This window comes from Sus scrofa, chromosome 18, assembly GCF_000003025.6.
Source record: "Sus scrofa isolate TJ Tabasco breed Duroc chromosome 18, Sscrofa11.1, whole genome shotgun sequence".
Taxonomy (NCBI): domain Eukaryota; kingdom Metazoa; phylum Chordata; class Mammalia; order Artiodactyla; family Suidae; genus Sus; species Sus scrofa.
Window position 1 is genome coordinate 7,241,285 of NC_010460.4, and position 13,620 is coordinate 7,254,904.

The following is a 13,620-nucleotide window of genomic DNA, read 5'->3' on the forward strand; positions in this document are numbered from 1 at the left end:
TTTCACACAAAACTGAGCAGCTATGACCTCAGCAGAAAACAGGTGTCCTAATGAATACCTGCTGTAAATATAGACAAGAGCCGGAAGTAAAGTCACTTCGATTGGATTTTCTTTCTAGTTCCTGGGTAGAGGCAGAACAGAAACTCTGTTTCTCTAAGTGCATCTCAAGGTATAAGCCAAGCATGCTAGGTTTAATCCACCTTTCAGGGGAGAAGCTTAAATCGAAGAAAGGATTAAAGATGGTTTCTGACTACTTCAGGAACAGAGTATGGAAGTGTTGGCAGGAAAGTATGGGAGCCAACTGGACAGTCTGTGAGCCCTCAAGGCAATTGACTGTACCTGCAACTGGATCTCAAGAAGCTCAGGAGTGTGGCAGCCTGGACAGAGGTGCACGTCCTCGTGGTTTCAGACGCCCACAGACAGGTAGCCTCTGAGTCATCTCTTTTCAGGAGAACCACAAAGTGTGGTTCTGACCCTTAGCAAGAGTGCTTAGGAATTCCAGGCTCAATTAACTCGCTAGTTTTTAAATATAGACTGTAAAAATTCAATAACACTCTTGCATTTCAAACATAGCATTGGCATGAAAACCCAAACTGCTATACTAAAAAATCAAGCTCTATCCGCCTGTTCTATATTTTTGGACCACAGGCTTTAGAAAATGTAGAAGACAATCTGGAAAGCAAAGTAGGAACATTTCATTTCAAAATAGGATTTGGTTTGGAGACTCTGGTCCCCAAGAAAGAATTGTCCTAGAGACCCCTCACCAAGAGAGGCACACGAGTGGGCCTAGAGCAGGGATAGATCCTATGAGAAATCTGAAAATCTTATTTTGTTCAGTTAAGAAGTAAAAAAAACCTGGGACTAAGAAGAATCTGGTGTTAGGAACTCAAATGATGAAATGAAGTTATGATCATTCTCTCGCCACTTTTTTTTTTTTTCTTTTTGGGGCCACACCTGTGGCATATGGAAGTTCCCAGGCTTGGGGATGAATCAGAGCTGCAGCTACTGGCCTATGACCCAGAAACAGCAACATGAAATCTGAGCTGCATCTGCGACCTACACCACAGCTCATGGCAACACTGGATCCTTAACCCACTGAGGGAGGCCAGGGATCGAACCTGCGTCCTCATGGATGCTAGTCAGATCCATTAACCGCGGAGCCACGACGGGAACTCTTAAATTGTTCTTCTTTTCTGTAATTTGGCCTGTAGAGTATGTTATATAAATGGAATGATGTAGGTATACAATCTTTGGGGGTTGAATTTTTTCACTCAGAATAATTCTTTGGAGATTTACCCAGGATGTTGTTTGCATCAATGTTTTGTTGCTTTTTAATACTGAGTAGCACTGATATGTGTTACTGTAGTTTGTTTAATCATCCAGCCAATGAAGGAAGTCTAAGTTGTTTCCCTTTTGTCTCTTATAAATAAAACTGCTGCAAATATTTGTGTACAGGTTTTATGTGAACATAAGCTTTTATTTCTCTGGGATACATGCCCAGGAGTGCAATTGGTGTGTCATATAGTAGTTGCATATTTAATTTTTTTTAAAAGATACTGCCAACTGTTTTCTAGAATGGCTATACCATTTTACATTCCCATAAGCAACATATGAGTGATTCAGATTGTCTGTGTGGCTGGTGGCATTTGGTTGTCACTCTATGCTTTAGCCACTCTAATATGTAGTAGGGATAGCTCATTGAAATTTTAATTCGCATTTCTCAAGTGGCTAATAAGTTTGAACATCTTTCAGTGCTGTGTGTCATCCCTTTATCCTCTTTGGAGAAACACCCTGCAATGTCTACTGCCCATTTTCTAAGTGGCTTTTTTTTTAAATTATTATTGAGTTTTGAGAGTTTTAACTATATGTGTATATTTTTTCTGATGCTAATCTTTTGTCATATATGTGGTTTGCAAATATTTTTCCCTAGTCTGTAGTCTGTCTTTTCATCCTCTTAACATGGTTTGCTGAACAGCAAAATTTTTAAAAAATTTTAATGAAGTCAAATTTATTAATTCTTCATTTTATAGATTGTGCTTTTGGTCTGAGGGGCGAGGACCAGGAACACCAATGTCTAAGGGCAGGAGAGGATGGGTGTCCTAGCTCAAGCAGACAGAAAATTTACCCTTCGTCCACCTTTTTGTTCTCTTTGGGCACACAGCAGGTTAGAAGATACCTACACACTTTGGTAAGTGTGATCTGCCCTCCCCCAGCTTCACTGAGATATAATTAACACATCACCTTGTGTAAGTTTAAGATGTACAACGTGATGATTTGATAGACGTATATAAAAGTGAAATGATTACCATGATAAGATTAGTTAATACACCCATCATCTCATTAGCTCTTTTTTTTTTTTTTGTAGCAGAACATATAAATCTACTGTCAGCAACTTTCAAGTATATAATATAGTCCCATTAGCTATAGTCACCATGCTGTATGTTGGACCCTCAAACTTACTCAGATTATAACTGAAAGTTTTTACTCTTTGACCACCCTCTCCCCATTCCTCATCCCTGGCAACCACCACTCTAATCTGTTTCTGTGCCTTCAGCTTTTTTTTTTTAGAATTCACATGTAAAGGATGTCATATAGTATTTGTAGTTACCTGACTTATTTCACTTTGTGTAATACTCTCAGCTTCGTCCATGGTCTCACAAATGGCAAGATTTCCTTCTTTCTGGCCAAGCAGCATTCCATACACATTATACCACATTTATATATTTATGTGAATATAATACATCTAAATTAATATATCAACTAATGTATCAATAAATAATAAATACATATTATATATACATAACATTTTCCTTTCTTTTTTTTAGGGCCACACCCATGGCATATGCAAAGCCCCAGGCTAAGGGTCAAATCGGAGCAGCAGCTACCTGCCATAGCCATAGCCACAGCAATGCAGGATCCAAGCTGCATCTGCATCTGTGATCTACACCACAGCTCATGGCAAGCCAGATCCTTAACCCACTGAGCAAGGCTAGGGATCTAACCCGCATCCTCATGGATCATAGTTGGGGTCATTACCACCAAGTCACTATGGGAACGCCTATTCTTAATTTTTTGAAGGAGCCTCTATACTATTTTCAATAGTGGCTCAACCAATTTACATTCCTGCTAACAATACACAAGGTTCCCTTTTCTATCTACATCCCTGCCAGTACTTATTGCTTGACTTTTTGGTAATGGTCATTCTGCCAAATGTGAAGTGATATCCCACTGTGGTTTTTTTTTTAATTAATTAATTTATTTTTCCACTGTACAGCATGGGAGCCAAGATACACTTACATGTATACATTTTTTTCCACCCTTTGTTCTTTTGCAATATAAGTATCTAGACATAGTTCTCAATGCTACTCAGCAGGATCTCATTGTAAATCCATTCGAAGTTGTATCCAATAACCCCAAGCTCCTGATCCCTCCTACTCCCTCCCTCTCCCCCTGGCAGCCACAAGTCTGTTCTCTAAGTCCATGATTTTCTTTTCTGTGGAAATGTTCATTTGTGCTGTATATTAGATTCCAATTATAAGTGATATCATATGGTATTTGTCTTTCTCTTTCTGACTTATTTCACTCAGGATGAGAGTCTCTAGTTCCATCCATGTTGCTACAAGTGGCATTCTTTTGTTCTTTTTTATGGCTGAGTAGTATTCCATTGTGTATATACCACATCTTCCTAATCCAATCATCTGTCAATGGACATTTGGGTTGTTTCCATGTCTTGGCTATTGTGAATAGTGCTGCAATGTACATGCAGGTGCATGTGTCTTTTTCGAGGAAACTCTTGTCCAGATATATGCCCAAGAGTGGGATTGCTGGGTCATATGGAAGTTCTATTTATAGATTTCTAAGGTATCTCCAAACTGCTCTCCATAGTGGTTGTACCAGTTTACATTCCCACCAGCAGTGCAGGAGGGTTCCCTTTTCTCCACAACCCACCTTAGGACAAAGGACACATATAGATTGAAAGTGAAGGGGTGGGAAAAAATATTTCATGCCAATAGACATGACAGGAAAGCAGGAGTTGCAATACTCATGTCAGACAAAATAGACTTTAAAACAAAAGACATAAAGACAGACAAAGAAGGACACTATTTAATGATTAAGGGATCCATCCAATAAGAGGATATTACTATCATCAACATATATGCCCCAAATATAGGAGCACCCAGATACATACAACAAATATTAACAGCCTCTGTGGTTTTAATTTGCATTCCCTGATGATTACTTTCGTAAAGCATCTTTTCACATACCTGTTGTCTTTTTGTATGTCTTCTTTGGAAAAACATCTATTCAGTTCTTCTGCTAATTTTTAATCAAATTATTTATTTTGTTGATATTGCGTTGTATGAGTTCCTTATATGTTTTACATCTTATGTAAGCTCTTCTATACGGTTTGAAAATATTTTCACCTATTCTACAGGTTGGTTTTTTATTTTGTTGATTGTTTCTATTGCTGTGCAGAAACATTTTAGGTTAATGTGGTCCTACTTGTTTATTTTTACTTTTGTTGCCTGTGTTTTTTAGTGACGTATCTAAGAAATCATTGCTAAGACTGATGTCAGGAACTTCTTCCCTATATTTTCATATAAGTACTGCAGACTAACCAATGGCACCACTGGGGTACTTTCTTTCCCTATATTTTCTTCTGGGAATTTCACAGTTTTAGGTGTTACATTAAAATTTTTAATCCATTCTGAGCTGATTTTTGTGTGTGGTGTAAAATAAAGGTCCAATTTCGTTCTTTTGCATGTGGCTGTCCAATTTTCCCAACACTCTTTTGACGAGACTACCCTTTCCCCATTATGTATTCTGGGCTTCTTTGACTATGATCAGTTGACTACGTATGTGTGGGTTTATTTCTGAGCTTTCTATTCTGCTCCATTGGTCTCTATGTCTGTTTTTATGCAAGTACCATACTGGTTTCTTTTTTTAAAACTGTATTTTGTTAGAACAGTTTTAGGTTCACAGCAAAATGAAAAGGAAAGTATAGAGATTTCGCATATGCTCCCTACCCTCTACAAACATAGCCTCCCCCATTTTCAACACTCCCTCCCCCGAGTGATACATTTGTAACCATTGAACTTACATTGACGTATCATAATCACCCAGAGTCTGTAGTTTACCTTAGGGTCCACTCGTTGTACATTGTATGTGATTGGACAAATGGATAATGGTATATATTCATCATTATTGTACTATACAGGGTAGTTCGATTGCCCTCAAATTCGTCTTTGTTCCACCTGCTGATCCCACCCTCCTCCCTTGCAGTCTCTGGCAACTACTGATCTTTTTACTGTCTCCAAAATTTTGCCTTTTCCAGAATTCCATTTCCAGATCCAATTGTCATCATATAGTAGGCAACCTTTTCAGATAGGCTTTTTTTTTTTTTTTCACCTAGTAATAGGCATTTAAGGTTCCTCTATGTCTTTTCATGACTTGACAGCCCATTTCCTTTTGGAGCTAAATAATATTTCATCATCTGGATATACCACAGTTTATTTACCCATTCTCCTGCTAAAGAATATCTCGGTCACTTCCATGATTTGGCAATTATGAGTTATTATACACATCTGTGTGCAGGTTTTTGTGTGAACATGAGTTATTAATTCCTTTGGGTAAATACCAAGGGGCATGATTGCTGAATCAGAAGAGTATGTTTAACATTGTAAGAAACTGTCAAACTGTCATCCAGAGGGGCTGCCCCATTTTGCATTCCCAGCAGCAGTAGATGGGAGTTCCTGTTCATCCATATTCTCATCGGCCTTTCATATTGTCAGTGTTCTGGATTTTGGCCATTCTACCAGGCATGTAATGACATCTCGTTGTTTTCATTTGCTTTTCCCTACTCACATATGATGTGAACCTCTGGAGGTGCCCCATGGGGGGAATCAGAGATACCTTGGCCAAAAGTCCTAGCCAAGTACCAAAGAGGTGAATGAGACCATCCTGGACTAGGTAGCTCTGATCTGGCCTGCATTTGAAACCAAACACATAAATGAAAGCACCTGACGCTCCCGCTGTACCTAATTTGCCAACACATAGAATAGAGAAACAATAAGTTATTTCTTTTTCTTTCTTTTTTTCTGTCTTTTTAGGGCTGTATCCATGGCATATGGCATATGGAAGTTCCCAGGACAGGAGTCGAGTGAGAGCTGTAGCTGCTGGCCTATACCACAGCCATAGTAACTCAGGATCCTTGCTGTGTCTGTGACCTACACCACAACTCATGGCAATACAGGATCCTTAACCCACTGAGCAAGGCTGGGGATCGAACCCACATCCTCATGGATACTCGTTGGGTTCATTACCCCTGAGCCACAACAGGAACTCCAACTGTTTCTTAAAGTGCCAAATTTGTGGGTTATTATGGATCACTGAATAACTGATACACTTCCCAATGAGTCAGTCATATTTCTTGTGTGGTTTTTTTTTACTGGTTTTACAATGGGAGAGCAACACGGCTTGTTCCATTCTCTTGTTCTCTATTCTTCCAAATAGGAAGACGATTCATCAGTCCTTTATACAGCACAGAATACTTACTGAATATTAAATAGGACCAGCCAGTGCTAAATGTTTTATAAGCTTCATATTATTAAGATAGATTTAATTGAAATAACGCATAAGTACAATTCTCTCATTTTTCACATGATGAGAAAAATGAGGCCGTTTTCCTTGATTATGCAGCTCATGTGGCTGGTTTAGTAATGGACCTAGACTCAGCAATGCATGGGCAGAATCGTCTGTTCTTTCTTAGAGCTGTTCTCAGAAAACCTACTCTTATCAGCTTGTTCATCACCTCTGAGTGAAATCCTGGGCAAGCCCAGTATCTTTTCCAGGTATTTCCAGTTAATAAAAGGTTCTCCAATCATTTCCAGATAATAAAAAGGGTGGTCTTATTTACTACCATAAATCTGGATTATTGTTGCTTTCAAAATTCCCTTCTTCCTGCAGTTCCCATTGTGGTGCAGCAGAAACGAATCTGACTAGGAACCATGAGGTTGTGGGTTTGATCCCTGGCCTTGCTCAGTGGGTTAAGGATCTGGCATTGCCGTGAGCTATGGTGTAGATTGTAGATGAGGCTCAGATCTGATGTTGCTGTGGCTGTGGTGCAGGCCAGCAGCTGTAGCTCCGACTGGGCCTCTAGCCTGGGAACCTCCATATACCGCAGGTACGGTCCTAAAAAGCAAAAACAAAGAAACCCCAAATTCCCCTCTTCCTCAGTTTGCACATGCCTCAGGCTTGACAGCTTCAGTAGGAAATGCAGGTCAAGGTCAGCATCTCTCTCTCCATCTCCTTTCTAACTTACAACAGTAGCTTTGGTTCCTTCCAGGTTGATGCTTGGGAAAGGAAGAGAAGTAAAGGATGGCAAGGGTTCACTTTTAATCTGGTTCTGAGCCCTCCGGATGAGCCTGATATCTAAAGTTTTCTCTTAGGGGACTCTCTTGTAGGCGTTTCAGAGTTATTCTCACTAGAAACATCTGCTTGAAGTCCTTCCCCTGGCTTGCTCTTCAAAATTTTGCCTTAATTTTTTTCTTTCAAGAGTGTGTGTCCATCCTTTCCTTCTGAGTAGCCTCTCTTCTGCTAGGAAGTCCCGCAGCCTGTACATTTGAAGTCAGCTCATGGCCAACTCCTTTCTGCAGGATCCACATTGCACAGAAAATGCACTGAATGCCTGCATCTGTAGAGGTACCTCTGGTGTCCATGGCAGTGTTCTTTGCTGCACCATCTCAGTACAGGTACCCAACCAAACACTCTTTGTAATTTTGGACATCAGTCATGTGCTACTTCCTGATCTGTCAAGTTCTCCAAACTATTCTCTTGAATCTCCTCATTGGACTCAAAGTGAGTGGTAAACACAATTAGTGGTGAGGGAAAGGAAAAACCACAGTATCCCTAAGCTCTTTTTTTAAAAAAATTATAGTTGATTTACAGTGTTGTGTCAATTTATGGTATACAGCATAGAGACCCTGTCATACATATATATACATTCTTTTAATAAGAAGCCTCATTCTCCAATGTCTTTAACTTCTTAGCAAATTCTTAGCCTTGTCTGATATTCCACCAAGATCTGAGACAAAAAAAAAAGTGGAAAAACCAGGTTCACAATCTTTTATCCTTTACTGTACAGATGGCCTGATACTATTGTATTGCTCTTGGAAACCCTGAAACATAAATAAGCACTTGCCAGTGGTGATAGCTATCACTTGTTGGCCTCTGATTTGCAAAGCAGTGTACAAAACACAAATTATTTTAGTGCTTATGCTAACATGTCATAAAAGGCATGATGCTTTTGTTTTGTGGAAATCAGGGTTACAGATTCATTAAGAGACTTCCCTAAGATCTTATGACTGTAACTGGTAGAACCCACATTCAAATCGACTCCAGGCTGTCTGGAGCTAACATTCTGCTTGACACTAGACCACATCATTTCTATTGCAAAATACACTGAATACCTTTACCGAGGCTATACTGAAGAATAATACAACTGAGGCTTAAAACAGGGGCATGGAGGAAGTTGGACCACAGGAAAGATGTGGTCCCTTGAGATGGGAACCCCTCTGATTGCCTTGCTGCTGGGAAGAAAAAAGGGAGAGAAGACCAAAACCGTCCATCCTAACAGTTCCAGGAAAAGATAGATATTTGAAAAGAAACAGAAAATTGCAATCCAGCAAATAATATTTTCTAGGTGATGGTCTAAGTGTGTGTGCATGCATGTTTAAATAGAGGTAGGGGAATTAACTGCATTAACTGAACTTTTTGTGGGGAAGGGAGCAAAGGGACTGGCTTTCCAGGTTGGAGAGGTGACCATGATTCTCAATTTCCATTCAGAGTAAACTTCCCCTGTTGGGTGACAAAACAATCAATCAACAATTAATAAATATTGGTAGGGATGCTCTAACTTAAGAATCAGGACATCAGTTAAAAAAAAAAAAAAGGAGGAGGAGGCATGTGTACATACAATTGAATATTACACAGCCATAATAAAAAATGCAGTCTTATCATTTGTGACAACATGGATGGACCAAGAGGGTATTATGCTAAGTGAAATAAGTCAGTCGGAGGAAGACAAATACTGTATAATTTCACTTCTACATGGAATCTAAAAAACAGAACCAAAACAGAGTTACAAAGGCAGAGAATAAACAGGTGGTTGCCAGAGGGGAAGAAAATGGGAGGAGGAGATGAATAAGTGAGGGAGATTAAGAGGTACAAACTTCCAGCTGCAAAATAAACAAGTCACTGTTACGAAATGTATAGTACAAGGACTACAGTCAATAGCTACATAATATCTTTGCATGGTAACAGATGGTTACTACATTTACTGTACGGATCGTTTTGAAGGTTACGGAAATATTGAATCACTGTTGTAGAACAGGAACTAACATAGTGTCCTAGGTCAATTATACTTCAAACACAAACAAACATTTCAAAAGAGATCAAATTTGGAGTTCTCTTGGGGCACAGAGGGTTAAGGATCGGCATTGTCACTGCAGTGGGGCTTGGGTTGCTGCTGTGATGTGAGTTCAATCCCTGGCCTGGGAACGTCCATACACCCCAGGTGTGGTCAGAGAGAGAGAGAGATCAGATTTAGAGTTACCAGAGGCGTGGGGGCGTGGAAGAGGTCAGGGAGGGAGAATTAGATGTAGGCAGTCAAAAGGAACAAGCTTCCATTTATTTATAAGATGAATAAGTACTAGAGATGTACAACATGATAAATAGAATTAATACTACTGTATGCTAGATGAAAGTCATTAAGAGAATAAATCCTGAGTTCTTATCACAAGGAAAAATTTTGTTTTCTATTTCTTTAATTTTGCATCTATGTGAAATGATGGGTGTTTACTAAACTTATTGTGATAATCATTTCATGATGTTATGTCAGTCAAACATTATGCTATATACCCTAAACTTATAGAGTGCTGTATGTCAGTTATGTCGATAAAGCTAGAAGGAAAAAGCGTAGAATCAGGGCATCAGGGCCAGGCAAAAGTGATTCTCTAATCACCAAAGAGACCACAGGCAGCTGATCACTATCTATACCAATTTCCCCCATGCCCTAAAGTTAGATACTGTCTTGTGTCATCTCAGCCTATCAACAGCTAATGTTGTGGTTGGACCAGCTATTGTGTTTCTTATTATGATTGCAAGATGCCCTTTAGCAATAACCATCTGGAAGCTCTTAAAAAAATAAAGGTTTATTGCTTACAAGACCTGGAAATTACACAGCACACCTAGGGCCACACAGAGAGGTGGTGGCTAGAGAAAGAGTGTGCCTGGGCCTGGGTTTCTGCTTTTATTTGGCTTGAGGATGGGGGCGTAGGGTTTTGTGGCTCCTTCTTGATGAATTTAAAACATAAAAGTGGGAATTTAAAGCAGGGGAAGACAAGAGAACTAGTAGCCCAAAATGGTTGGTTGTTGAAATGAACAAAGATCTCTAAACAAAGCAGCCTCAGTGGGGGAGGTGGCCTGGTCCTTTATCTGTGGCTGGAGATAGTTGGCTTTGAAGTGGATGCCTCTTTGAAATGGATGCCTGGGCAATCTAAGCTTAAGTCAGGCACTTGCATTACAAACAAACAAACAAACAAACAACCCCCACCCCACCTCACCCCTCACTCCCCATCCTTCCTCCCCAAACAAAAAACACCATCAGGGTTTACAGTACCGACACCTTCTTCTGGGACCTACTTTCCACGCTAACCCCTCACAGTTCCTGCATAGTTCTTGACCTCGGCCCATCTTACTAATGACTTAGCCTTGATTTCAGAGTTTTTCTATTCATGCTTCCCAAACGATCTCCACTGCCGGTGATCCCCATGCATGGTCTGCCTGGAATCTGAGCCGGCCAGGGTTGGAGATTGAGAATGAAGCTCTGTGGGTGTGGAGCTGGTTTGTAGGACTTTATCTGAGTCTGCCTGGAACAGAAGATCCAACATATGTGTTTAGGCCAAAATCCTCACAGGGTGTACAAGCCTAGATCTGCAGAGTCAAGTTCAGGCATCAACTCTGAAGCACATGTGCTAGGCCTAAGAGAGAGGACAGAGTTGAGGGTCAGAAGAACCAGAAAGAAGTTAAGGGATCAAGGTCAATTTTAAAAAGGTAAAGGTTTTGGAAAAAAATGTGTTTTCTGTTAAAGTAGGGTGGCATTATGACACTTGCATGAGTGGAAATGCTGGTTTAAAGGTTCATAGATGCAGGAATGTCATATTGTCATGTATCTTGAGATGTCCTGCTGTGCCTGAGGACAAATGATACAAGGGCCACCATTTATGTGATGTGATGGTTTATGAGTTTCATGGTGTAGAAGGCTGACCCATTTGGGTTCCTACCATTTCTTTTCCATGTAGATTTTTGCTGCTCTCACAGAAGATGCTAATATTTCTGTTCCCACACAGATGGACCAAACCCCTTATGCTAGCAAGAGAGGGTGTGAGGTTTTCAATCAAGTAAGTATGATGCTTCGGGTTTATTATTTAGCAAATGCTCCCTACTCTTACGCCCTTCCTATGAGCAAAGTACTCTTCTCTGGATCCGTGATGTTGGGTTCAGCCATGTGATTTACTTTGACCAATGGAATCTTAGTAAACATGATACAAAAGGAGTCTTAATTACTCACCTGTTTTAGCTTGAGCCTTGCTCTCTGGGGATTCTTTATGGTAAAACATGACTTGCTTAGGTTCTGTCCCCTTAGCCTGGGCCCTGGAAAAAACACACATGCAGCAGACTTGCAGGAACCTACATCCTAAATCCAGGCTCACCCAAATGCAGTCCAAAGCACAAATGAGCACAGCTTACATCAGCAGAACAGCAGGTGACACAGATATTTGAACGTGAAAATAAATGGTTGTTTTTGCAACCACTGGGTTTTCAATTTTTAAATTTAATTTTATTTTTTAATTTTATTGAAGTGTAGTTGATTTACAATGTTGTGTTAATTTCTGCTGTACAGCAGAGTGGCTTAGTCATACATATACACATATAGATTCTTTTTCATATTCTTTGCTATTATGGTTTATCACAGGATATTGAATAAAGTTTCCTGCGCTCTATAGTAGGAAGTTATTTGTGCAGTCTATACATAATAATTTTCATCTACTAATCCTCAAATCCCAATCCTTCCCTCCCCCACCACCCATCCCCACTTGGCAACCACAAATCTATTCGCTATGTCTGTGAGTCTATTTTTGTTTCATAGATACATTCATTTGTGTTATACTTTAGATTCCACATATAGTGATAGCATACGGTGGCCACGGAGTTTTGAGCAATTTGTTACAAGGCATTATTATGGCAATAGTTGGCTAAGACAGTAGACTTAGCAATATCTTATGCAAATTCTTTTTGAGGACACATACATTGAATTGATTCCTGTGTCAGTTAGTCTTCTGTGACTGGAGTATTGCCCTGGATGCCTGTTGGGTTGGAAAGGGAGTAGGGGCTTGGAAAAAATGCTACAAAATGTGAAAGGCAAGGATCCTCTTTTTGAGACACCCACCTTTCAAACTTTAGTCTTTATGGCATTACCTTCAAGCTTTTGCCATATTCAATACCAACCAAACTATGACTGTTAAATATGTTTTTGGTTGATTTACTAATTAATTAAACAAGGGTTATATAGTCTAGTTTCATAGCTATAAAAGAAAAGGTATGCCCAAAGCAACAGAAATAAAAGCAAAAATAAACCAATGGGACCTAATCAAACAAACAAGCTTTTACACAGCAAAGGAAACCCAAAAGAAAACAAAAAGACAACTTACAGAATGGGAAAAAATAGTTTCAAATGATGCAACTGACAAGGGCTTAATCCCTAGAATATACAAGCCACTTATACAACTCAACAGCAAAAAAGCCAACAACCCAGTTGAAAAATGGGCAAAAGACCTGAATAGACATTTTTCCAAAGAAGATGTGCAGATGGCCAACAAACACATGAAAAAATGTTCAACATCCCTTATTCTTAGAGAAATGCAAATCAAAACTACCATGAGATAGCACCTCATACCAGTCAGAATGGCCGTCATTAATAAGTCCACAAATAACAAGCGCTGGAGGCGGTGTGGAGAAAAGAGAACCCTCCTGAACTGTTGGTGGGAATGTAAGCTGGTACAGCCACTATGGAGAACAGTGTGAAGGTACCTTAGAAATCTATACATAGAACTACCAAATGACCCAGCAATCCCACTCTTGGGCATATATCCAGACAAAACTTTTCTTTAAAAAAGATGCATGCACCCACATGTTCATTGCAGCACTATTCACAATAGCCAAGACATGGAAACAACCCAAATGTCCATTGACAGATGATTGGATTAGGAAGATGTGGTATATATACACAATGGAATACTACTCAGCCATAAAAAAGAACAAAAGAATGCCACTTATAGCAACATGGATGGAACTAGAGACTTTCATCCTGAGTGAAGTAAGTCAGAAGGAGAAAGACAAATACCATATGATATCATTTATATCTGCAATCTAATATACGGCACAAAGGAAACTTTCCAAAGAAAAGAAAATCATTGACTTGGAGAATAGCTTTGTGGTTGCCAAGGGGAAGGGAGAGGGAGTGGGGTGGATGGGGAGCTTGGGGTTAATAGGTGCAAACTA

The 13,620-nt window shown here is 39.7% G+C and overlaps 1 protein-coding gene across 1 annotated transcript in view; it reads left to right on the top strand.

Moving 5' to 3' along the window:
• KEL (Kell blood group, metallo-endopeptidase) overlaps positions 1,094 to 13,620 on the top strand; it is a 36,968-nt gene continuing 24,441 nt past the window's right edge. Inside the window, exons 1-2 of the mRNA XM_021078895.1 lie at positions 1,094 to 2,188; positions 11,409 to 11,459. Of these exons, the coding sequence (XP_020934554.1) occupies positions 1,997 to 2,188; positions 11,409 to 11,459 (243 nt within the window). The 5' untranslated portion in view covers positions 1,094 to 1,996. The remainder of the gene's footprint in view (positions 2,189 to 11,408; positions 11,460 to 13,620) is intronic.